At 42.9% G+C, this 26729-nt stretch overlaps 1 protein-coding gene across 1 annotated transcript; it reads right to left on the bottom strand.

The window, feature by feature from the left end:
- Nucleotides 1-2230: 2230 nt before the first annotated feature.
- Nucleotides 2231-26729, bottom strand: MANSC4 (MANSC domain containing 4). Its single transcript, XM_086952805.1, has 3 exons — nt 26240-26729; nt 10826-10960; nt 2231-3496 (listed from the first exon to the last, which is right to left on the bottom strand). The coding sequence occupies exons 1-3, from the start codon at nt 26493-26495 to the stop codon at nt 2805-2807; spliced, it is 1083 nt and encodes a 360-aa protein (XP_086808931.1). The 5' UTR covers nt 26496-26729; the 3' UTR covers nt 2231-2804.

The following is a 26729-nucleotide window of genomic DNA, read 5'->3' as shown; positions in this document are numbered from 1 at the left end:
CCACGGATGAGCTGAGAAAGGAGGAGAACCTTGGTGTCCAGTGTCTACATTATACCTTGAAGACAAGCTTTTGTTTTACTAGGAACTTGTTGTTTTACTATTACTGTTTAGAATTTTGGGGTGGTCGGGGTAGGCGGGTAGTTGGGGTGCCCAGAATAGGCATCACCCGTCACTTGAAGCTCCCCCCCCCTGGATTGTCATGGGGATATTGAGTCCGGCTATGGTTGGTAGGAAAGGAGGGGCATAGATGAGAGAGACCCCGGAGACAACCCCCTTGTCACCTTACTCATCACCCCGCCCTGACATAGACTTCTGGGCAGGTATTAAGGGGGCGCCCTGCCAGTTTAGGTAGAGGTTAGGGGTTTACCCTTCTAGGTAGATCCAGGAGTTCAACCGGGGCCCGGGTCTTCCGTGCAGGACTCACTGTTGTATCCCCGGCGCATCTGTTGTCAATTATTCCTTCCGTGTACACCTAATTTTTCTCTCTCTCATATCTCTCTCTTTTTCTCCTCCTTCTCGTTCCTTTCCCTCTCCCCCGCTCCTCCTTAGTTGTCTCCTGCCCTTTCCCTTTTTCCTTTGTGGTCTCCCTAGGGAGGATGATGTGTTGTAACCTACCCCTTGGTTCCTCCCACTCCGCCCTGTTCCCCCCTTGTCTCCTTCCCACTTGGTATGACCCTAGCTGTCACCTGAAGGCAGCAGTAGAACGTTGAGTTTGTCACGATCCTGCCAAGCTGGGAGCACCTATGTTGAATAGAACTAAATAAAGGTTCTTGAATCTTACCACGTGTGGACTGTCATTACTACACATTGGTGGGCAACAATGAACTACGAAGCCCGCAAAAAAAATGGCAGGCATGTTTCATGCCTCTTGCTTAACCCACTGAGCTGTGGCATGGAAACAATAGTTCACTTATAGTAATTTTGAACCACACTGAAACCCTCCTCACTCCTCAAGCTGTGGCACTGGTTATTGGAGGCAGCTTTCCCAATAGGAGCCGTGCTACATTTATGATTCACGAACAGGGCTCAAAGCATAACTTCTTTTCAAGTTTGAACCTCTCACTGCACGAAAAGAAACACAAGGGAACATGTTGATGTTAAGAGCAAAATAGGGATGCTGTAAACGTAGTGGGCACAAAAGCAAGCACTGGTAAAGCCAATAGGTCTGACTTGCATTTTGAGACACAACTAAAACATTTTAAAGAGCCTCCTGTAGTAAAATAATATAAAAACAATTGTTTTCGGTATAAGATACACCTATGAGAAAAATAATTTAATGTGTGATAATTTAGTGTTCTTTTCAGTTGTGAAATAATTCTTCATGCATTACAATGCAGGCACTCAATGGGAAGCAGAATGACGCACCTAACAGCCAACAATTTGAGGTGCGAGAACTACTCCTCTGAGTGGAGCCAAAGCCCACGCTATGTATATTTTAAATAATTGGAAACAATAAGTCATGCAGGTAGCAACGCTGTGAAGCCAGACTTAACCAGCAGTGTCAAAGCCATTAGGTCACACCTTTGAGACCCACTGGCTCTGCTAATGACTTTTGTTTGAGCTCTATAGCAGTGGCTTAAAAGTATGCATGAGACGAGGTTGACATTTTTTTTATTTACCTAGCCAAGATGGATTGCCAAGTAAAAAGAATATGAAAATAAAAAAGTGCAACGCGCTTTTAGAAGGGCCAGCAGCAATTTGTTTCCTAGCCCTCACCCAAAAAAATATGAGACAAAAAAATGCGATTGCAGAGGAGGGGGACAATGGAGGAGCAGGTCAGTGTAGCGTGTAGGAGAGTAAGGGAAAAGAAACACATGAGGGAGGGTGCAACAAGGAGAGTGGGGGGATGGACGGGAGGAAGAGAACAAAAGGGTGAAGGGAGAAGCACACTGGCAAGAGCAAGACGAAGTACAGGGGGAGAGAGCAGTACACAAGGAAGACAGTTGGGAAACATGCACTCTCAATAAAAGAATCTGTCCCCACTTGTGAACAGTGGAAGGATACAAGTAAAGAGGCTATGCTCAAGGGAGAGACAAACAAGATGGGCAAGGCAAGCCAACGAATAAGCAGCAAGAATATGAAACTGACAAAGTCAACCAATGGCTTTAAGCCCACTGTAAGATCTTGGTAAGCCAACAATAGGCGTTTTGCAAACAGACATCTGGTAGGCTCTAAATAAATATGCCCACGACTCTACAAGGGTTTTAAGAATTAGGGCATACAAAGAGTCTTGTCGCAAGCTTAATTGTATTTTCATGTGCTTAAGTAGGCATGGAAATGAGCATACTAAAACAAGACTGATAATTTTTCTGCACCTCTGTAACAAGTTTTTTAGGCATCCCCCATACAGCAGTGTTCAACACTGAAGCTCAGTCACAGCACTTGCAAAATAATTAAACTTGACACACTTAATAGAAAGCAGCAGACTAAGATTGGGTGCAACATCGAGACCATCTTTCTTACTAGTTAATATGGAAGGTCGCCTGCATCTGAGAACTTGATTATTCGGAATATTAACCTATATAAGGAATGAACTTTCCCATCATGACCTCTATCACGCCAACTGAAGTGCACCACTTAGGCATGTGACTCAAAAGGATAGTTTTCCGAAGAATTACATTCAAATACTGTAGATTCGGTAAAATTGAAAAAGAAATTCTAAATACTGCCATACCATACCATGCTTCAGATATGGCAAGTATGACCATTGTGACCCGGCACCGCAAACAGTTTTTTCTTGCCTCCGACAACTATGACACATCGGTCCCTGGTATCCTAGAACTACATAGTATCTTGTTCACATCTTATAGGTGGTCTTTTATAATGGAGTACTTTGTCATCTGCCTTGACCTAAGTTCTACCTTTTTCACTGGCCTATAGTGGCCTGTTCTTTTCCTTCGGTGGCCTACAGCCAGAAGAAGACAACAGCAACAGATGAACGAAATAGAACAGCAGAGGACCACAGGCACCAGCCATTTGCCTGAAAAGCCTACCCAAACAGGCCTCTGACCTCCGTGCTCACTGTCAGTCGACTGGTTTCTGCCACTGTACCCTTTGGTTTCATTAAGGTGTTGCTTGCTGCTGTTAAGATGGGCAAGGTTTGGTATTTGAGACAGTGATTTGTTGTCTGATGATTTCAATGTGGAGAAAGGAAAAGGGTTAACAGGACTTGTAGTCCTCTTGCTACTTTCTGAAGTGACAAGGGTCGGTTCAGCAACATGCCTATAGGGAAAAGACTTCTGCCATGAGTTTGTAGTGAGCAGTGTCTTTTGGACCGTTCCGCTGCCATCACGATTAAGACTGAGGTCTGTCTCCCTGGTTGGACTTAGGGGAGAAGTCTGCGAAGAGATTGTCATGGACGTGAGCGGAGTATGTTGGCATTTTTCAGACTCTGCCGTCTTTGAAGTGTTCTGCCGTTCCCATTTATGAAAAGATGAGCGAGGATTTAGGTCCTTGAAGGACATCCTTTCAAACACAAGCAGGTCTGGATCAACCCCTAGAAAACAAAACAAACAGTGAAAAGCAGCATTGGCAACAGAAGTCATGCATGACAGGAAAGGTAATGAAATCTCTACTGTCCTGTATTTCTACCATGAAACTCTAATCTTCAGAGTCTTCTTGATTCCCCACCTCCCTCATAAATGTGCTCTTTTTTCAAGATATCTTTTTTTAAACTTTGAATATTAAATTTACACGATAATAGAGGCCATATACGATTTGACAAAGACAGAAATTTGAGAGATAGAAACAAAATCGACTCGAAGGGATAGTCCTTCACATCAGCCCATGACCGTAGAACCAAATGAAGAGGGAAAAAATAAAGTACAAACAGTACAATTTCAGCATCATCCTAGTTTCCACAGCATGCAAGGACAAAATTACAGCCATCAAAATAAAAATAACCATTGCATTTCCTATATGTGGGGTAGGAGGCAAGCTATCTTTTCAACTTTTTTTATGGATATTGCCTGTTCTCTCAATTACAAAATACAGTATTAATTATTTCATATGTTAAAAAATCCCTGGTTAAAGGGTTGAGGTGAGTACATTTCAGGTACAGAAGTTGAAGCACGATTGAGAGCTCTGGCTGAATTGTCAAATAATTCTTCCATCTCAATTCTGCTGTCTCCCCCATCAGTGGGGTAAAGACACCTAAAGGAAATAAAGACCCAATTTATCCTGCGTGCAATTGACACCCTATGTAAAAGTACAGTTAAATGATGTTATGTAAGTCCAGTCCAAACGGCCAAAAAGCCCACAGTAGAAGAAAACCCGCTAGCTTGTTTGTTCAGTCCAGACTGAAGTAGAACGGAAAAGTACATTCAGTGATGGCAATGTGCACCTAAGAGTACAAAGCTGGAAAAGATGTACTCATACGTCTAATGGAGATTAGTGAGTGTTGCAAACTTTATAGCATAAAATATCTTTAAAATAGAATAATGAATGCCAAGAAACGAAATAGATCAAAAGGGAGAGTTTTAATTGTTGCAAATGTAAACTTTGAAAAAGAGCAAGCAGGTAACAATAATCCTTTTTGCTACCTGGTTACTCCATATCTTTCTCTCTGTAAGTAACTCACACTAGACCTCCTTGCTAATGACCAGCCCTACACTCACCTACCCTTGGCAAGAGCATTGATAAATCGGCCTACCTGCAATTCCAAGATCACACCTTCGCCAACCATCTTCTGCATGACTACCAATTCTGGCTCAGGTCATGCTGAAGCATGAATACAGCTACATCACAAATCAAATACACTGTGTTGCCTAACCCTACACATAGGCAACACATACCTTTGGATACCGCTGGACCTATCATCTGCAACACAGTTTGTGCCCACATCCTCAGATGCATCTGGAAGGTTTCAGTGGCATTCACTGGCAACATCCTTCACTGCTTCTCGTCCTACCTAGCCAAACACCACCAATTGCTGCAGAACACTTCATGGAGGCTCTGAAGAAATATGACCACATCACCCCACCCTGAGAGAATTCTATTTGCTCGCCTTACCTTGCCACACAATCTTTAAAGCCAGCATCATCAACTAGAAAGCTGTCATGGCTGCCAACTCTGCCCTGCCTATCAAGTTCATCACTTGCAGAGGCTCTCAGCATTTCTGCAGTAAATACAGCATCAGACTGGAGACCGTGAAGTGGAAAAAACCCTAAAAAAATAATTCTTCCCCATTTATACAACAAGGGTCTGGAAGGACATCTCCATATCCTTCACCACTGCTCCAATGGGGGAACAGCAGAATACAAAGATCTTTGAAGACCACTACATCATGACACTGAAGCAATCCACGTTTTCTCTTAGAAACCAACGTCCCTCGGACTGCTATCTTTGCCTTTGATTCCATTCAGTGCTCTGCTGCCTTTCAAATGGGCTCTTGCTTTACAAACACCATACACACAATGAGTCACTTCAAGGATCTGAAAATAATTAGCTAATGGTGGTGGATGAGGGCGACTAGGGCAGTGCATACCAGCCTAATACAAATATCCTCAAATACAAAGATGTGACCATTGCTAAGTTGTAACTACTTTGACGGTGTAATGCCAATGCATCTGGCACTTTAAAAACTGATTAGAAACTAATTCATTTGTGTTCTTGCCCGTCTTTGTTTTGCTCAGCAGCTGAGACAGCTATTGTAAATAACTACTATATTTCCTTTTAGTTTCACTAGATTGATGCATTTCTGTTATTTTCCTTCTTCACACACAGCTGTGAAAAAAGCTGGAGGTTCAACACTTTGTTGAATAGCAACTGACAGAATTCTTCAGTGCTCCGCGATCTAGCCCAACTCATTTAAAATTTGTTATACTTAATAGATAAAATTAAAAGTTCAGAATTTTGTTTTTTTTACCTCATCAGACACAATCAAGAATTGACTATATTGTTACATCACATAACATCTCTCGATCACTACTTTCGTCAGAAATAGGTCCCGTCCTCATCTCCGATCATGCTCCTGTCTCTGTCTTGTTAGATTTACTGCCTCACTCATCATATCCCAGAAGATGGAGATTCAATAACACTTTGCTTTTGGACCCTCATTTGAACTCCTCCTTTATTTCTTTTTTCAATGAATATTTATTTTTTAACAATGATGATACTATGCCCTTTCACATAATTTGGTGCGTTTTTAAGGCTTCTGCTCGAGATTTTATTATTCAATACACTTCTAACAAAATGAAATCAGCCCGAGCGTTAAAAACCCCTTTACTGCTAAGGCATTATTTTTAGTTCCATTCACTTTCCATTGAAATCAATGGAAAGTCCATGACGAGTTACCCTTGTCATTAGCGGCGAAGAGGTTAAAGAACTCCTCTCGAAGATAAGGAAAGTAGAACACACTTCACTTCCAAATCAAAGCAATGCTTATCAGACCTCATTAAAGTTAAAATTCAATATAATAAAGATACGACCGATGCTGCTTCATTGTTTCTCTTAAAAGCCAGTGCTAAGTTTTATGGAGGACAAAATAAATCCGGTAAATTACTAGCCAACTATTTAAAAACTAAACAAAATAAAATGAATATTGAATCCATATTGTCGGATAACAACATTTCCAAACACAAGGATGCTGACATCTTGCAAGAATTTGTTCACTTCTATGACCACCTTTATACCCCTGAAATGCACCCCTCTGAAGATGATATTTCCTTATATCTTTCTTCAATCCACAAAAATCCGAATCCTCTTCCACAATTTGACTTCCTAGAAACAGACCTGACTTCGACTGATTTGCTTAATGCGCTCAAAACCCTTAAAAAAGAGAAGGCCCCTCGTCCAGATGGTTTCACTGTTGAATTCTTCTTACACTAGGGACTTTCTTAGGAGCCTTCATTTTTCTTTTTCCCAAAGAGGGGAAAGACCTACACTATTGCAAAAATTACAGACCCATCTCACTAGTTAACATAGATTAAAAAATGTTTTCAAAGTCTTTAGCTCTCCAATTAGAATCCTTTTTGCCCCAGCTCTTAGGTAAAGAACAAACGGGTTTTGTTAAGGGTCGATCTATAAATGACAACACACGTTTGTTTTTTTATATCATCTCTAAGTCATCAAAGCTTACAGAACCCTTAGCTGCCATAACTCTAGATGCCGAGAAGGCTTTTGATAGAGTCTCATGGTCTTTCATATTTTAAAATGGTTTGGATTTGGCTCCAAAATCATTTCCTTGATTTTTTTTATTATACTCCAACCCTAAGGCTTCCATCTTTGCTAATGGTCTCACATCCTCTTATTTTACTTTACGTAGAGGTGTAAGACAAGGCTGTCCTCTGTCCCCTTTCCTTTTTAACTTAGCCCTTGAACCTTTCTTGTCTAAAGTTAGATAGAATCACTCTATCAGAGGATTTTATTCTCAATCTGTACAGATTAAACTAGCTGCATATGCAGATTATATTCTTTTATTTCTCTCCCAACCTCATAATTCGGTGCCGGCCTTTTTGAATGAAGTTGAATTATACTCAAGTTACAAGTTAAATAACGACAAATGTAAAATTTTGCCCCTTTCCAAATACACTTTTAAAGAAGATTTCTCCTTGTCTAATTTTACTTGGAGTCCACATTGTATAAAATACCTTGGTGTTTGGTTTACTTCTTCCCTTAAATCATCCATTCCGCTTAATTTTAATAAATGTATTGAGTAAATCACTTCCCTTACGACCAAGTCGCACCCTCTATATCTATCGTGGTGGGGTCGTCTTGAAACCATTAAAATGATGTTGACACCTATTATTCTTTATCTCCTTTCTAATATACCAATTATAATCCCCACAAAATGGTTCCATAAAATAAACTCCACTATTATTTCTTTTCTCTGGTTAAATAAAAAACCTAGAATGTCCTTACTAAAGTTGTCGCGTCCGAAGTCTGAAGGAGATGTTCGATTTCCTGATTTCTCTAAATATCACAAAGCATTCTTAATGAAGCATCTATCCAGATGGTTCTCAACTCCATCAACAGACCTGCCTCTCTGGGTTGATTTGGAGAGTTCCTTTCTCTTCCTGTTCTCTTTTCAAGAATACCTATCCTTTACGAGGAAACCGCAAAACTTACACTCACCTATTATTACATTTTCTTGTAATACCTTGAATACATTTCTTCATATTGAACCACATAATCTGCATACATTTCTAAATTCTTCCGTATGGCATAATAAACTCATCTGTATCAAAGGGAAACCGGTTTATTGGAAGACTTGGCGAGATAACGGCATTATATGGGTACATCAGTTATTTGAGAAGAACTCCTTCCTCCCTTCCTCCACTATACGCTCCTTATACCACATACCACTATCATTCTTAAACACATTTTTAGCCTTACGCTCTGCCATACTAGTCTTTTATTCACATTTTCATTCCTCGCCCACTGCCCCTGTACCATTAGATCACGCCTGGTTGAACATAGTTTCCAAATCACCAAAGGCCTCCTCCTTATACTCCTGTTTATTATCCCCGCTCTTACAAAGATCCAAAACTTAGGTTGACCTTTCCTGGGAAACTGATTTAGGTGTACAATGGTCCATATCCATTTGGAATAAGATTTGGACGAAAATTAGGGAATCCTCCAGAGCAGCCAGCACCACGCAAACTCTATTTTTTTTTATCTACAATAGATTACTGTTGACACCTGTTTCCTTACACAAAATGCATCCTACTTCTCCTGACATCTGTTGGTCCTGTTCGTCCCCACAAGCCGATCTTCAACATGTACTTTTTTCATGTCCCCAAGTTTTGCTATTCTGGAAAGCAGTCTGGTCCCAAATTAACTCTATCTTTAAAACTAACGTCCCCCTGGTTTTCGCTAATATCATCCTAGGCAACATAACTAATTGTTTGAACAAACCGAAACCACAAACGCGAATCATTGATTTACTAATTGCTACTGCTTTTAAGCAAATAACAAAAAACTGGAAGGATTTCTCCAAACTCTCATACTTAGCTTGGTGGTACTCTGTCTGTCACAATCACAGACTGGATACAACTTTTGTCTTTCCCATGTCCTTGAAACCCAAATGATTACTTCTATGGTCCCCTGTTATGACATTTTTAGATAAGTGTGCCAAAAGTTCCTTTGCTCCATTACCCTCCATTCAAGAAGGTGCTCTTCCTCCTTGATATACTCAATTGTTAATTTAATTTATTTAATATAACCTTGATTTATGTGCATATTTCTTTATTTTTGATTCTTATTCCCATTGTCTATGCCAACGATCTTTTGATACTATACATTCATTTGCCTTGATGCCATTGTTGGAATGTTAAATAATATTTTCTTTTGATGATGTAACACTTGTTTTTTACTGATGCATTGTATTACATTCCTAATACAATCTCTTTTGAAACTTAAAAATAATTTCGTTTTTTAAATCCTGTTGGGAAAAATTTTCGAAATACTTCCAAGCTGTGATCCTCCTCACCAAGAACCCAGATCAAACCCTGAGATCCAACAACGCAATTTTATTTGCCCAATCCAACCCTCAACATACAAGACAAAGACGCATAGGACAACTATGAGAGTGAAGGAAGGCCCCTTCTGGAACTTATTGAATCTTCATCTGAGCTCAATATTAAATATGACCCACCAATGGCAAGGGAGAAGATGAACTGACTTAGGCTTTCAGGAATCTTTGCATTGTCCACCTCTGCCTGAAAAATGTTCAAAAGCACGCAGCCTAAAGTTTACAAAAACCCTTCAAGAAAATGTAGGGTGGCACCCAGAGCCACAATAGGCAGCTAATCTTTCTTCATATATAAAAAAAAAAGAATGCTTCTTGCATTCACCAAATCAACACTATGAATACAATCTTACCATTACAACTATAAACTGCCTGCATTATGTATGTATGCCTCAATTGAAAGGAGAACAAGGACCCTTAAGATAAGGTAGAGGGTGTCAGTTTAGCAACACTGGCATGTGGTGAATTGTCGTGGAATAGTGTCATTGGCTTGTGGTTAATTGCTGTTGATTAGTATTCCTAGAACGTACTAGAGTGTTGTGGGAATGTGTCCCACGGATGAAGTCCAATGTGGTAGTTTAGTGTTCCTACAACACAGTGCACCGTGGTGGGTTAGGGTCCTTACAATGCATTGCAGTGTAGTGTGGTAGCATACTTGAAATGCGTGCAGTGTGGATAAGTGGTTTCAAATTGCAGTGTGGTGGCAAACCATTAATCATAAGATAAAGGACCAATGGTTCAACATCCTAGTATGCAATGTACCGTGGTTGATGGATTGCAGCATGGTGGGCAAGTGTCTCTAAAAAAACAATGTATTGGGTTAATATCCCCTGGATGCAGTGAAGTGTGTGGTTTGGTGTCCCTGGGATGTAATGGTTATTCCCATGACACTTTTCACAAGACAGAAGGACAACAACTGAACCATCAATTAAATGTGGCCAAGGTATGGTGCAACAGTCAAGCAGGACATTTGCAAATGCAGAATGCACATCGAGTATAACCACAGAACAATTCTCATGGGCCATCTCTAGAAGAATTCGATGTGCCCTTTGGTTGTTTGCAATGCACTGCATTACACAGTCAACAAGAGAACCCAAAAGAAAATATCTAGTGACATTTTCAAACCGTTTGCAACTTTCTACACCAAGAAGCATATCAAGGGGGATTTACCAAATAAATTGTTCAGATTATGTGGCCTTGAAAACACTGATCCGGGTTCGCAGTTTGCATCAAATACACGAGTAGCGCTTTGAGACCTACGGGTGAGTCATGCGCTATACAAATATAAATACAAATACAAACACGAGTAAATACATAACATTGTGATTAGTCATAAATAATAATCAAGTATCTCACCTATGGTGATGTTGTACAAAATGACATTGATCTTGTTTCTTATGATGCAGCTCTCTAGAGTTGGGCAGTGGACGTGCAGGCAGTTATTGGAGAAATGGGTTGTTTCATAATAGAAAACAGCCAGGTTGCAGGACACTAGAATAAAACAAAAAGAAATTTACATGCTTAAGTCCACAGGTGCTGCAACTCTGAGTACAGTGCAGCCAGTGACGCAGCTGGGGTTGGGGGGGCTCGGCCGTTCACTGTTTTTTGGGGGGGGGGATGGAGGTGAGCAAGTCATGCCTGTTGACTAACACCATCCCCTGCCCCAACAACAAGTCGTCCATAGGCCGCCAGACCCCCCCTCTGAGCAAGATGTCTGGCGAACAAAACCACCCCGCCGCCCTATCCCCACACTCTTACCTGCACCGGGCGGCAGCAGGTCTAGCTATGCCACTGAGTGCAGCTCCACGCCATCTTGCTCTTTCCTACTATTATGAGGCAATCCAATCTGCAAATGGCGACTGACCAAGTCATTGCAATCTTTTTCCCAACTCCAAATTAAAACTCTGTGGTAAAGGGAACCAGTTTTCAATTCTCACTATGCTGCAAGATCCTACCACATGTTTAACTTAATCACATAAAAGGCAGCCTATCTACCTCCAGGCCATGGATACTATTGCTCCCTAACTAACAATGGCACAAGGGTGCATATGAGTCTTAATTAGAAGTATGGGTTGAAATATTTAAATTACCCTATGGGTTGGAATAGTCACATAAATGTCTGTGAATCATAAAAATATATGCACCAGCCCCCCACAACACAATTACTATTATTTTTGTTAGAAAACAGAACACAGAGGGATGTTTACTAGATCACAGGTTATTGTCCAGCAAGACATTTGTAATGTGTTCTGCACAGACCTATTGAAGAAGCGCACTGACAGGCAGCAATTTCAGGTCCATTGATGTGGCTCACAGTGAAGACCTGAATCAAGACCTAAGTTCCATGCCTAAAGTACAAAGTGTTCAGGAGTAGGAGTACAGGCAACATGCATAGGTGGGACATAGAATACATCCTGACCACAGACCTCCGTTCAACCTATATTCTGTCCATCTGCCAACCAAAGTTGGAAAGGATCAAAAGAAAGAGCTGACCCTGAGAGTACAGGGTCCAAAAGAGTAGCACAATCTCTCATCGGCCACCAGGGCACTGCCCAACTAGCTATGCTTAAAAAAAAATCATGAAAATGTAATAGCTTATATAGATTATAAGACTGAAAAAGTCAAACCCCGAGAAATAACAACCAGTAATGCTGGGAATTGGGTATGTTACAAGTTCCACCTCCATAATTTAGGATTACATTTTGTTTAGATTTCTGGATCTCTGCTTTTTGGATTACGTTATTGTCCACCTCGTTCGTGCTTAAATAATTAATTTGCCTACATTAATTTTAAATTATTTCATAGTAACTTTTTTAAATGATTTTATATAGTTAATTTAATTAATGTTATTTAAGTATTAACCTATATTTCAATATTTTAAACCTTTCCCCTACAGTGTGCCAAATGTTGGGTTCATATCCACTTTTCAGTTACTATTCTATGCCTTTACTTCAGCAAAATGTTGGCAGTATGTGCCAAGGAATTGAGTAGATTGGTTATTTGGTACTGTTGGTAAAGGAGGATATTCCCAAACAAATGTATCCAGTTTTCTAGTTGCACCTACACAATTTTGGCCATGAAGCTTGCCCAATCCTTCATAAAAAGAGAAACTAGTCCATTTTAGGTCTCACATACTAGATAACACATGCGCTGTCATGTTGACCTATTGTGGGCATACCAAGAACATACAGGGGCTTGGAGCCCAGTTGTTGCTTACCATTCGTTGGTGTTCCTGCCACTCCCATTTGCCTGTTTCTTATTCGCCTCCCAGCTAGCCAATCTTGTGCTTGTCCCACCCACAGAGCATTGCCTCTTTACCATCACTTTTGATTTGCTGGCTTCTATGCTTCTTTTCTTGATTTTGAAGCACTACTATTTTCTTTTCGGTTAAGCACTTCATGAGATTTTCCGGCTCGCTCCTTCACATGCTTCTCTCCCGATGCACTCCATGTTGCTCTGTTGTCCTTGTGCTTCTTCCAGCCCCCTCCATATTGAATTTGCCCTTCTGTACTCCTCCCCGTTGCTTTTTGGCATGTGTGCTTCGCCACCCTCCATGTTGTTTTCTCCATCCGTGCTCTCCTCACTTGCTTGTTGATTCACCTCCCCATCCCTGTACATCCCTTGTTGCCTGCTCAGTCAAATGCTTTTCCTCCACCCTCTCCACATTGCTCTCTTGCCTGTTATTTCTACTCCCCCGGGGGGGGTTAAAGCAACATGGAGGGCGAATCCCTCCATGTTGCTTTAACACCCCCTGGGTTGCTACCGTGGCCCCCTAATTCCTTCTGACTTCTCTCAACATTGCTACCTCCACACCAGCTTTTATAAAACAAATGCTTTGACACGTTTGTTTTTCTTTTTAGTTACCACTCCAACTCAAATCGGTAACTAAACATGACAAGCATTTACAATGCAATGGTCTCGGCATCATTAAAGGTAGAGCTATTGGCATTGCTCATGACATTTCTTTTTTTTTTCTTTAAATCATAAATAAATGGCATTGTCATTTACATTGCCAATACACAGCACTCTGCACTCAACAGCACACAGCACTCTGCACTCAACAGCACACAGCAGTGGCAGGACGGATGCAAACATCACGAGGCAAGTGATAAAATGCGGGGCAGATTGCGCCCCCACCCCTTCCTGCACGTGTGCCTCCCTGCACTCCTGCCTCCTTGCATGCTGCTTCTTCTCTGTATCCTGACACGGATTCCTGCCTGCTACATCCGTGCAAGCCTCCCAGCTCCCATCTCTGCGCCCACCCGCGCCTCCATCCTAGCCCTGGTGCCTCGATACATGCCTGTCTGCATCCTCACACTAGTGCCTGCACTATCTCTGCCTGCCAGCGGTGCAGCCTCCCTGCACACATGAACCCTGCGTGCTGCTTCCCTGCCTCAGCCCAGCCTGCCTCCGTCCCTTCTCACTGCATGCCTCCGTCCCTTCTCACTGCCTGCCCCGGTCCCTTATCACTGCCTGCCCTGGTCCCTTCTCACTGCCTGCCCCGGTCCCTTCTCACTGCTTGCCTGTCCTTCGTTGCCCTCTCCTCACTGTGAACCCAGGAACCCGAGAACTGCTCCTTGTTAGTCCGACAGCAAACTGTGTTAATAGCATAGACATCTATTTTTTGGGGGGGAGAAATCTTGTCTTTTTCGAGAACTTCAAACGTTTTTTCCTCATTTCCTTCTATATATCTTACAATTGATTTCTATGTGTTTCACCCAGGAAATCAGATGTGCTTTTTTTATCGCAGTATGATCAAATTTATCTCTACCAATGATTCTTTACCTTTTCTCTCTCTATAGTGTCCATTACAGCAGAAGCATGACAGACACTGGCTCAGCAAACTAGGCAGCCAAATCTGAATATCTCCATTTCAGGCGAATATCAGCCAAGGCTGAAGTTTACTCCAATAAGTTAGGGCAGTGATTCATTTGTGAAAGAATGAGTGCCGGTGCCCACAGCTCGGCTCAGAAACCACCTCATGTCCAATCTGCTATGAAACACTCCATGCCCTTTTATCTCACCCCCTGCTTTCTCTTTTTGTGACAATTTTCCCATCTTCCTTCTTCTATTTTATGAGCTTGTTTTTCCCTCTCTTGCCTCTTTTACTCTCGGTCGATGTCTGGTAAGGAAAAGTATGTGCTGGTCCCCAAAAATGAGTGTTGGTAGACACCACCGGCTCAAATTAAGCGCCAATTAGGGTGAATTCTGCAAAAGTCCGAAAGAGTGCACTGGATAAGGATGTGTCAAGCTGCGCTCTTTAGGGTAAGGTAGCCCCTTGCGTCCGCCCCAGAGTTTAGAGCCTTTTCTATAAGCAAGGCATGCTCTTCAGAGGCAGGAGCTTTGCTTGTATGTTTGCAGCTTCAGGCAGAACAACGTTTCACCTCTGCAGCATTTCCCATCAACTAACAATATGGGAATTTTTCGGGCCTTTGTCTGTGTGGTGAACAGCTGCGGCCTTCTCTTGTCTGATGGAGGCGTCGGTCATGGTCCTGATAGGACAGTGCGAGTTGTTCTGAGGTTGAGCAAAGGGTGTGATTCACAGGACAGCGCACCTTACAGTGCAGTACTGACTGCACCCTGTAGTCAAGGTGGGTCCCAGAGGTCAGTGTATATTCAGAGGCCGAAAGCCGAGGGAGGTAGGATCAATGTACTAGTCCCTGCCACATCAGACGCCCACGGGGTGCGCATTTCTCCTTCACCAGTCATTGGACTTGTCAGAGCCACTGATTAATTTCAAAGAATCATTTTCTTTCTCATTGCCTTACCCAGCTTCCGCTGCAGCTTAAACATTCTTCAGAGCGGGACAGTAATCACAGCCCTGCTGTAAGGGGGCGGGGGTGAGAGGGGGGAGCTTAGAACGGCACAGCGCAGCCGAGCAGTGTGGCGCATTATCTTATGCTGAGCCTGCAGTGGAGGAGAGGGAGACGAAGAGAGAGACGAGCACAAAACAAATAGACACACACTTGGTGAAGTGGGAAACACGCAAAGGCACTGATTAATTCAAAGAATCATTTTCTTGCTCATTGCCTTACCCGGCTTCCGCTGCAGCTTAAACATTCCTCGGAGCGGGACAGTACTCACAGCCCTCGTCCCCCCTAACTTGGGGACAGAGTTTACCGATGCCAGCCGCGCTTTTAATTTGCAACACGTCAGACACCGAGGTAATTTATACCAACATCTGTTCGCTTCTGACTCTGAAACACTCGCACATGCTGCTCTCAATCCCATTACGGGCGGCGGCTGCTCTGTATTCCGCCTCGCGCTCCTCAGTCAAGGCACGGCCTTAACTTCCATTTAGCACGTGAGACAAAGGCCCAAATCAAAGGTACACAAAGACCTAAAGTCACCCAGACCCCAAACTCATACAAGGGCAACCAGATGGAGGGGGCAAGGCTCGGACTGCCTCCGCCTGCTGCAAGGGGCTTCCAGCGCCGCATGGACAGAGCAGGCAGTGTGGGCGTGTCACCACTCGTAAGAAATTAAATGGCATACATAGACAGGAAAATCGTTTTACCTTAGGAGAAGACATCATTAAACCGCAGAACACCACACGGCGGTCCCCGCATCCGTCGCCCCTTACCTCCGGAAGGCATGCGAGCAGGCGCACATGAAGCAGAAGGCCGGTGCCCGGCTCTTGTGAGAGCTGCGACCTCATCAGTGGGAGGGGGCGGAAAAAAGACACGGACAGCGGGAGGGGGCGGGAAATAGACTCGGCGCGGGCAGAAGGCAAGACAAGAACAAGAGGACAGCGAGGAGAGGACAGCGAGGAAGAAAACAAAATGGCGGCATAAAGCTCTGAGATTTTCCGGATTTGGGGGCGTGTTCGGTGTTCAAAAAGGGGCGTGGCCAAAAAGTGGAAAGAAGAACACCGAACACACCTCCAAATCCGAAAAGGACGGAGCCTATTTGGAGTGATGGCTCTCTCCTCCAATGGCTGGCCTCCATTTAGGAAGCCAGCCAATGGGAGAGAGCCAAAATTAGAGGCGGGATGAAGAGCCCCTCTAAGAAACATAAGATCTCGCTACTTCCGGTTCTGACGAACCGGATAGTACCTCGACCTAAAAAACAAGCGCCCGCTTCATTCTGTAGGTGCATGCATTTATGGTGCTCACGCCTGCAAAATGATGCAGGCGGCAGTGTCTAAAGCCTTTTTTTCTTTAGACATGCTGCCTAGCTTTGGGGAGGCTCACCCGGAAGGGTATCCAGGCGCTGATGCAGGAGCTGTCCTGGCCGAGCAGGGTCAGGGCTAAGTGAGGAAACCAGGTCGTCAATTTCTTGTGTAATTCATGAACTGAGGAAGTAGCTCTCATGTGCAGGGCTAGTCATTCTAGGCTTTAGGAGCAAGTTAGAAGAAGGCATGACCACTAGACATTGTTCTGAGTATGTGGGAGGGGTCGCGCATAGGGGTTCGCCTAAGCGCAGATGTCTGATAGGTGTGTAGAAGTTTATATGGTTGTTGAGGTATATTGGACATGTTTTCCTTGGTGTGGTCTTCACCCAAACTTTTTGCCTTCACCCCGCCTGTTTTCTGAGTTTCGTTTTTGTTGGCATTAGGACTTTGTGCACTGTAGCACTGCTAACCACTACTAAAGTGCTTGTGGTCTCTCCCAATTGGCTTAAACCTGATTGGCATATTTAATATACTTATTAGTCCCTAGTAAATGGTAGTACTTATACCCAGGGCCTGTAAATGGAATGGTACTAGTGGGCCTGCAGCATTGTGATAAGCACTTAAGTTGCATTTTAAAACAGATCTCAGGCCTGCTACTTCCCCTCTAGTGCAGTTTTAAACTGCCAATTTAACCTGGCAAAATATACCTTTTGTCAGGCCTAAACCTTCTTTATTAAAACACTTACAGCCAGATTCATTAAACCAGAATCGGCTCGCAAAGGGCCAGATTCTGAGCATCTGGCCCTTTGCAAGCGCTATTTTTGCATCTGGGATGCATCATCCCAAATGCAAAAATCGCAAATCTAGAAATCGCTAAATTGCGATTGATTGCATTTAAGGAATCTCAATTTAAGGAATCTCAATTTGAGATTCCTTAAATGCAATTCATGAACCATTTTTAAATTGCGAAATCGCTATCTGGGGCCGCTATTTACCGCGAAGTTTAACTACGTGGTAAATAGCAAAAACTTAGAAAAATGCACTTTAGTGCATTTTTCTAAGTTGTATGTTACACACACACATGTCCTTCGGACATGTGTGTGCGCAACACCAGTGGACATTACCATTTCAGGGGTGCAACAGGGTGTCCTTCGGACACCCTGGCACCCTTGGAATTGCTTTCTTATTTGCGATTCGCTAATTGCTAATCGCAAACAAGGAATGACTCCCCATTTATTCCTATGGGCCTTTAGGCCCATAGGAATGAATGAGAAAGCCAATCCTTATTTGCGATTTGCAATTAGCGAATCGCAAATAAGAAAGCTGTAGAAATCGCTAAAATTATTGCGATTTCTACATGCATCACGTTTTGCGAGTCTTTAATAGTGAATCCTTAAAATTCGCTATTAAGGACTCGCAAAACAGGACTTTGATGAATCTGGGTGTTAGATCACCCCAAAGGTAGGCGCTAAACAGCTCGAAGGGCAGGTCGCATTATATCTAAAATCGTGGGATGTATGTTTTTAAGTTTTACATATCCCGGTAGTGAAAAACTCCTAAATTAGTTTTTCACAACTGTAAGGTCTATCTCTCCCACTGGATAACATTGAGTTACCTTATTACATTTAATAAATGCTAACTTTTAATTGGGAGTCAATTGGAATGTCAAGTTTGGAATCAAATTAATTGTAATTAAAATTCCTCTTTAATGGAAAAGTCAGAACTTAAGTCACAATTCTGCAAATTACGCTTTTAGAAAGTTGGCACTTTTTCTGTGTCTGCTGCTGTGCCATAGGACTGTGAATAGCATGGCAATTGGCCTTTGCGTATTACTTCTAGACAGTGAGACAAAGAGGGACTAGTTGTTGGCAGGATGGGGCATTCTGCCAGGATGGGTGGGGCGGAAGGGTTCCCAACTTCATTTAAAAGGGATGCCTCCAGCACACACACAAATGAACCAGACACCAGTCATCTGCCACCCACAACTTCTTGGATCTTTGGGAGGGGGTAGAAGAGCTCTTCAGAACCAGATGTGGGGCTAGCCAGGATGTCACCCCCTTTTCAAAGGCTCGCTAACTATTGGACCTCCTGAAACACCTCTTCAGTACACTCCTGGACCAGTGGACGACTTCAGAATGACTGCCTTGTCCTCCAAAGGACTGCCCTGCTGCTTGAGGCCTGCCTTGTAACACAGAGGACTGTCGTAGCTACAAGAGGAATCCCCTGCTGCTGGCTTCCTTGCTCTTCACTTCTTCAGAGGACTCCCCTGCCACTTGCGGCCTGCCTTGTTGCTTAAGGGAAAAGGACCATCTCCTTGAACCCAGGACTACCAGAGTGACTTCAATGACTAGCTGACTGGCATCATGTGTAAGCTACAATGACATAAAAAGCTCCAGAGACCTTGAACCCTGCACCTTGCCTCTGCTAGAGTGAATCCCTAATTCCCAAGAGGTGCCTCCCCAGGTCCTGAACCCTTGGCTGGCTTCCAAGAGCACTCCTCTGTGAGGAAAGGTAAACTCTTGATATTTTCGGCTCTTCGCGACTGAGACTGGGCCCATTCGAGCTGAGGCGTTGCCACCCAAGATGACTGCCAACACGAAGCTCAGGTGAAACCCACTCTTCACGCTACAGCGACCACCAGTGATGACTGGCAATGCAAGCTCTGCACTTTGCACTACAGCAATGACAGCCTGCGATGACCGCCAGCACTAAGCTCCAGCAATGACTGCCACTGAGTTCTCCCTTCTCCTCATGGCCTCCTCCACTGCAAACTAGACTCTTTGCACAGGACTTTGAGAAGGTCACTTTTTTAGTGGGACAAACCTGGTCCCTGTATCCAAGCTATGCTCCATCACGGTAGGCCTGAACTTGTGACTTTTCCCTGGTCTAGTAGGACCAGATGACCGCCAGTGGTGTTTGGTGCTTTAAGGCACCGTATCTACTTAAAAACTGCTTAGATTTTTGTCATTCTGGAATAATTGTATTTATTAAAATTAGGCCTGGGCGTAGTTTGCGTAGTGATGACAAAATAATTGCAAATGGCATCCTGCACAGTGCCAGTTATGATAAAAGTAGTATCTCTATCTTTATATGCTAAAGTACATATATTACTTTCACAAAAGTGACACAGATAAATTATTAAGCAGTAAGAGAGGTGATGATTTTGGGATCCTCCCTAACCTAGCGGGAGTACCAAACAGATGCCTTGAAAACAAAAAAGCACATCTTATTGAACAATATGGTGGTGGTCCCATCCTCTTAGGACCACCCCAAGCACAGTTACTGCCAAAAAAACATTCCCAACTAAAGGCCCTGCAAAGCATTATGGGATGAGATTAGCAGTGGGCAGTGAATAATATATAGTATCCAATATAAAAATAATTCTACAAAGAGCTGCAGTTCAACTGGTGGTTACTATATGTCCCTCACGAATCAAATGCAAATGCTTGATGAAAGGGTTTCAATGGTTTTGCATTTGACTCGTGAGGGACATCTAGTAACGACTAGTTATGCCCAGGGTTAATTAAAATGTACTCTATTTTTCTAAATTTGGTTGGTATTTTAATGGTGTCATGTTTTCAATCTATTACGGTTTGGGGGCTGCATAAATACTACACACATTGCTTCTAAGTTAAATCTGACTGCTTTTGTGCCAAGCTACCAGAGGTTTAAGCACAGGTTAATTTAGTGACTTTTGTGGATCACCCTGATAGATTGTGGTTATTGCTGAGTTGGGTTAGTAGTCCCCTTAACCAATAACAAGGTATTTCTTACAAGGTATGTGGGGCCTATGTTCTGCACAGCCTAGTATTTGTGTGCATGAGGAATTTTAAGAGCGTTTGTGGATTGGGAGTCAGTAAAGCCCTTTGAGTGTGGGGTGATGTGAGTGCAGGGTGTGAGGTTGAGGGTGAGCCTGGCTGCTACGTTTTGAAAATTCTGGAGTCTTCTAGTCAGTTGAGCATTGATTCCAGCACAGTGTGTTGTAGTAGTCCAGCTTGCTGTTAATGACGGCTTGAAGGACGGTTCTGTGAACGTTAGTCAGAAGCCATGTGAGAACTGGCATGGACAGCTACATATGCTATGCCACATTTTATGAAGATATGTCCATGAAGACCAGAGTTTTCGTCAAATGTAAAAAATAATGACAACCTTCATTGTGATTTATTAATAACTGTGGTGCAGTTTGACAAATCTTCATGAAACTTTCCAAAAAAGGTTCATCCACCTCAACTCCTTCCCAGAAGATTTCAGGGTGATTCGTGAAGTTAGGCCGGAGAAAAACATGAGGTCCCAGAACACTTTTTCCCCATGCAATTTCTAATAGGATTTTTGAACAGCGATACTGAATGAAATTACATAAAACATTTGGCAGAAAGCTAGATCTTGATCCAAAAAGTAAGTTTTTGGGGATTTGGTGTTAATATGTTCAGTAGGTTTTGAGAAATTAAGGCTTAAAAATTACAGAGATTTAGACTCTAGTAAGTTTGGGGTACTACAGCTGTACTGCAAGCTCACAACAGGCAATCGTATTGGCTGGTACCAACATGGAATGAAAGTTGCAGCCATCATTTTATGAATTGGGAACCAAAGGCCGTGCATGGCGAGGAGTTGAAAGCCCACGAGGGTTGTGCATTATGGGGGGTTGGACACAGGGCCTGGAAACCTGGTTGCAGGTCAGACCCTGCAGACAAACCTGCACATCGAAGGCCAGGTGTGCCACATGGTAGGCCTAGTTGGTATGGTAATAAAATATTATTTTACGTTAGAAAAACCCTAGAAATTCACTGAAAATAAATCAAACGTTAAAGTGACGATATAGGTTGGGGGAAAAAGTCAGATAAAACTTTACATTTTAAATGGAAAAAAGAACTTAGAAATTCACCAGGTATAGTTAACTGAAATAACTACAACTCACATCCAAGCCATGCACTGATTATGACTTCACATATTACATTACTCATGACATGTTATACTGCATCAATGATAACGTCACTGATTATATCTGAAATTACATCCTTGATGACTACACTGTGCCTTACGGCAGCGCTGTTATAGTTACTTCGGGTAACTATAACTGATGAATTTCAGTAGTTTTAGTTGACTTTAAAATGTAATGTTTTCATTGACATTTCCACCTAAATATAATGTCACTTTAACCTTTGTTTTTTCCACTCAAAATATATATATCCATACCCTAAAAACCTACTTATATTACTTAGATCTGTAAGATTATGGCATCCAAACTTAGCTGATTCGAAATTGTTTTAAATGTAAAGTTTTAGATTCGAAACAAATGTTACCCTGAATTGTGTCGGTTAATCTACAAACTGGACTCTTTTCAGTGGGCAAAGCCAAAGGTGCCCTTAAATCCCTTTTGCATCTCCTATTTCACTTCAATCAAAAACCAATCTACTCAAATTATTGGAACACACATCTTTTTGCTGTGCACAGGCAATAGGAGAGTAAGTGAACCTCACATTTAGCACACTCTAACCTAAACATATTTTTCTACTTGTACCACTGTTGGTATGCTTTGCTTGTCTGTGTTGTAAATACCAACACAAATGCATAACTGAGATTTAAAATGGAGCAATAGTATACAAACTGTTCTCAAGGGAAACTGAAATAGAAGATTTCCACTCAATTGCAGGCTCATTCGGAAACACGTGGAGAGGGTATAATGATCTCAAACAGTAATACACCCATTTTAATACTATCATCTCTGAGGAGTTGAGAACAAATCGCGCTTGGTCGCAGATTGGCAATATGCAAAATGACTTAATAGCATCATCAAAGACTTTTATTCGGCAAATAGCCATAAAAAGATTATCACATAAAAACAACAGTACACAAGAGAAAAGAATATAAAACAAAGTACAAATCCAATAAATTACTAAATAAAAACTGCTGATAATAATCCAGTACGTTTTTATTTAGTGATATATTGGATCTGTTCCGTGTTTTTTATTCTTTTTTCTTGTATACTGTTGTTTTTGTGTGATAATCTTTATGGTGATTTGCCGAATAAAAGTATTTGTTGATGATGATGACTTAATAGCATGTGTCAATACAGTTTCTGTGCATGCATTGTGCCCTGTTATACAAATGCTATTTATATTGATGCTTATTTACACCTGTCTTTACTAATCGGACTCATAGGCCCTAAAACATGTAGGCACACTACACAACGGATACAGTAGATCTAAGGGTATCAAATGAACAGGTATCAATATGTACTTTGGCAAGACTGACGTTCATATGGATCCCTGCTTTTCCCTCTAAAGAATGTAGGATCTCAAGTACCAAATACCACAGACACAAATCTTGATATTTGACCAGGCAATAGCCTACACTTCAGAATGAGGGTTTCAGGCTTGCCTTATTGAGAGGACAATCAACACCGCTGGTTTATTTTTCTCAGAGTGGGCACTAGAGTGGCAAGAAGTCTGATCAGTTAGTGTTGAAGTGTTGTGCATATATGCATAGCCCCCAGCTGGCCAGGGTCATGTAAGCCAACATCGCTTTGTATGCCACGGCTTGTGATGCCTCTTTTAATATATATCTACAAGATTAAAAATCCCAGCACGCAAAATGATGTGGACTAAAAAAAGACACTGTTTGCTAAAAAGGCATTGCATGCTGAAGGTGACATGGGTCCACTTGGAACCAACGCACCAGGGTAATTCATTTTAACACACAATACATAATAAAACTCTTAAATAAATATATAGACACCTTCTTTTTTCAGAAAACAGGAAATGTGATTTGACCTCTTGCTTTAACTCCCCTTCATATTATCAAACATGTATCCATACTGATTCCCTGTCCCCAAACAAGAATGCTCCAGTCCAATTGCTTGTAATCTAGTAAAGAGCTACATTTCCCAGATCCATGCCTGACCGTGCCTAGCGCCGGCCTAGTGAATAGTTCATCCAGATCATCTACTTGCTCTACATGCCGGGATTTGCAATTATTTAATGGCATAAGTGCAGTAACGAAACTTGAGGAGGCCTCCCACACTCCAGACCCAGCCTGGAGCTCTCAGGCTAGGAACCTGCCAGTGCCGGAGGGGGGACCAGGAGCTCTGCTCCCCCCAGACTGCGGGGCTGTGGGGGCTTTTGTTACACCACTGCATGAGTGCCAGAATGCAAAGCTAAAACCTGGACTGGATGGGCTAATCATGCATTGACCTAGGAAACTTAAGAACCTCGCCTGGTTCTAGAATGGGGGCCTGGAGAGCAAGGCTAACCCAAAGGGGCTCCATGGCCCTCGCGCCCCCGGCCATCCCAAAATCCAATTCAGAAGAATAGAATTGTTTTATATATTTTTTTATGTTTTGCGTGGGCCTTCAACTTGTGGTCTGTGCATATCACCTCATTTGCCAGAGAGCATGGAACATATTCCATGTTTTATTTATCTACTCACAAGGATGGGACACTCTCAAGGTCATCAAAGGGCAGATCGCCCTGTCTCAGACGTTAATCGATTCAGTACCAATTAATAGGACTGCCTCATTTTCAGAGAAAAATGTAAACCTTTTCTTGCCTTTCTTATATCCTTCCAGTTCTGCCAATGAGAAAAGCTCAAAACTTTACCATAAACAGTTAGTATTACTAAAGTCCTACCGCTCATTGCAGGAGTAGGTGGTGAGCACTAGCTCAATATATTTTGTTTGAGCAAAACCAGTTAGTTTTAGACAGTAAAGCTTGTCTTTAAGGTGTTTTCGTTGTTACCCTTTGAATTACACTATGTGCCAATCCAATTGGCCATACCTCCTGAATATCCAATGATGTTAGTATGAAAACCACAGGAATGTGGGTGAAGCCCTCAAAGCAAGCTACACCAAAAAGCAGAGATTTTTGTTTGGCTTTCTTTTATTTTCTACTTTGTTGCCAGGTCTAAGCAAAGCAAGCTTAATTCCCAAGGTTTGCTTGGTCAGGCTAAACTCTAACGTATCTGCTCTTGTGAGGTGGAGTTCACTGATCTGAATAAGATTCTAAACAAGCCACATGGGTCAGAGTGCAAACACTTTAAGATTTTCCCTGAATACACCTCTACACCGTAGGCCAAAGTGCAGACCTATGGTCCTTCCTGCTTCTAGGATTGGCTATGGCACCGGGTCTCAAAGGTGAGAAAAGAGCTTGTACAACATATACATTTAAGAAGCAGCTTTCAATTGTAGCATGCTAAATCAAGGTGACTTCCTTTCCCATTCAACCAGATCAAGGTATCTGAATGCAAGTAATTTGGCAACTCTTGACCACTCACACCATCACCCTGGTTTCTTGAAATTTCTGCAATCGTCATCTTTTTCGCAGGGCTGCGGGACACTTAATTGAGCCTGCAGAAAGATACTAATTCCATTCAATAAGATGTCATCTGTGTACTGTAATATTAGTAGCAGGTTTCTTCTTGTTTTGGGGATCAAGTTCTGTGATGAGCCAAAACAACTTTTATGACTTTTATATAGAGGCTGAGCAAGAGAGGGGTGAGCACACAGCCTTGTGCCAACCTCCGTTTAGTATAGATCCTAGGGGATAAAGCAGAGGTGCCACTAAGCTTTATTTGAACCCAGGTTAGATGTTACAGCTGTTGGATACCTCGTAACAGTATGGTATTTCCCACCTACCCAATTTATTCCACAATAAGTTCTTATCAGCTCCATCTCATGTAGTCATGCAACAGCTCTCCAGAATTAACATATTTGTGGATGAACAAAGAATGTGCTAGAATTTTGTCGGATATACCTTTTGTGGAATCCGATTTGAAAGAATGGCAAAAGATTTTGATGTGCAACCAAAATTTCTAGTTCATGCACTAAGATGCTTATGTAATATTTCGCTTCAGCATCAAGTAGAGCAATTAATCAGTAGTTTTGTTGGGTCTGTAAGAGGGCCTTATTTGGTTGAATTTACCAGACAGTATAAGCTGTCTGGTTGCAAAAGACATATTGTCGCCTTAACAAGAAAATACAAGGACTTGCAGCCCAACCTTTGCTTACTTTTGGTTGGCTTTACTGTCACCCATTTTTGCTTGCTTTCTACTGGACGGCTTTCTTGGTTTCAGCCTGTCCATCCTGAGTTTGTCCCTACCATGGAGCATAGACTATTTACCATCTCTTTGACTGACAGGCTTCTATGGTTCCTCTGCTTGCTTTTAGGGAACTACTTTTTTATTTTTGTTAAGCACTCAATGAGTGTGCATGTGTTTCCAGCTGTCTCCCTTGTGTGATGTTCTTCCCCCTCCAAGTTGCTCTCTCTCTCACCCACCTGCTTCTCTATCCTCACTCTTGTTGCTCTCTTTTGCCCATATGTTTCTCTTTGTTGTTTCATCGTCCAAACTCTCCCAACCCTGCTCATCTTTTGTAACCTTGTGTGTGCATGTTGCACGGTTACAAAACATTGGCAAAGACAACAGTTCGCAAAGGCGAGACCTACTGTCTGTGCCAATGCCTATTTACATAACAGGTGCTTCCCCCGTGCATCTTTATGGCCCACCTAGATGCTTTCATGTCCTTCCCAGACTGAGAATACTGGAGCCGGGAATGCTGAGAACTCTGCGGGTACTACTCTATCTCTGTTAAAGCAGCAAAGAAAGCATAAATACAACTCCCAGGAGTAAAAGGAAAGAGCAGGAGCCTGGCGGAGCGGACTCACCGTTCCGCAGGAGGCAGCAGGCCCGGCCGCACTGCTGGGCCGTGCTCTCCCAGTACAGCCGCAGCACCTGCGCGCCCCTGCGCTGCGACTCCTGCAGGTCGAGGAGGAGGCCCGGGAAGCGCCGGATCCAGCAGTTGTGGTAGAAGGCGGTGGGGGAGCAGAGGCAGTCCGACCGCCACACCAGGCTCAGCGCCCCCAGCAGGGCGGCCACGGGCAGGAGCACGTCCCCGGCGTGCTGCGGCTGCACTGCCCTCATGGACGCTGCCGCAGGGAGGGCCGGGTACCCCGAGGTGACAACAGGTTCGAGGGGCAGAACTCACGGCGGTGTGAGGGTCACCCCCGCCATAGTGCCGAGGAGGAGAAACGCTGGCTGCGCCTGGCCGGGATGCTGCTGGGCCGTGTGCCTCGCTCGGTGAGCTGCATTTTACTTTTAAATCTAGCGAGGCTCTCTGCCCGGGCATCCAGTCTGGGCCCCCCTTCCTTCTCCACC

Source organism: Lissotriton vulgaris, chromosome 1_2 (genome assembly GCF_964263255.1).
Source record: "Lissotriton vulgaris chromosome 1_2, aLisVul1.2, whole genome shotgun sequence".
Classification (NCBI taxonomy): Eukaryota; Metazoa; Chordata; class Amphibia; order Caudata; family Salamandridae; genus Lissotriton; species Lissotriton vulgaris.
Note: the sequence above shows the minus strand (reverse complement) of the source record. Positions and strands in the feature narration are given on the sequence as shown.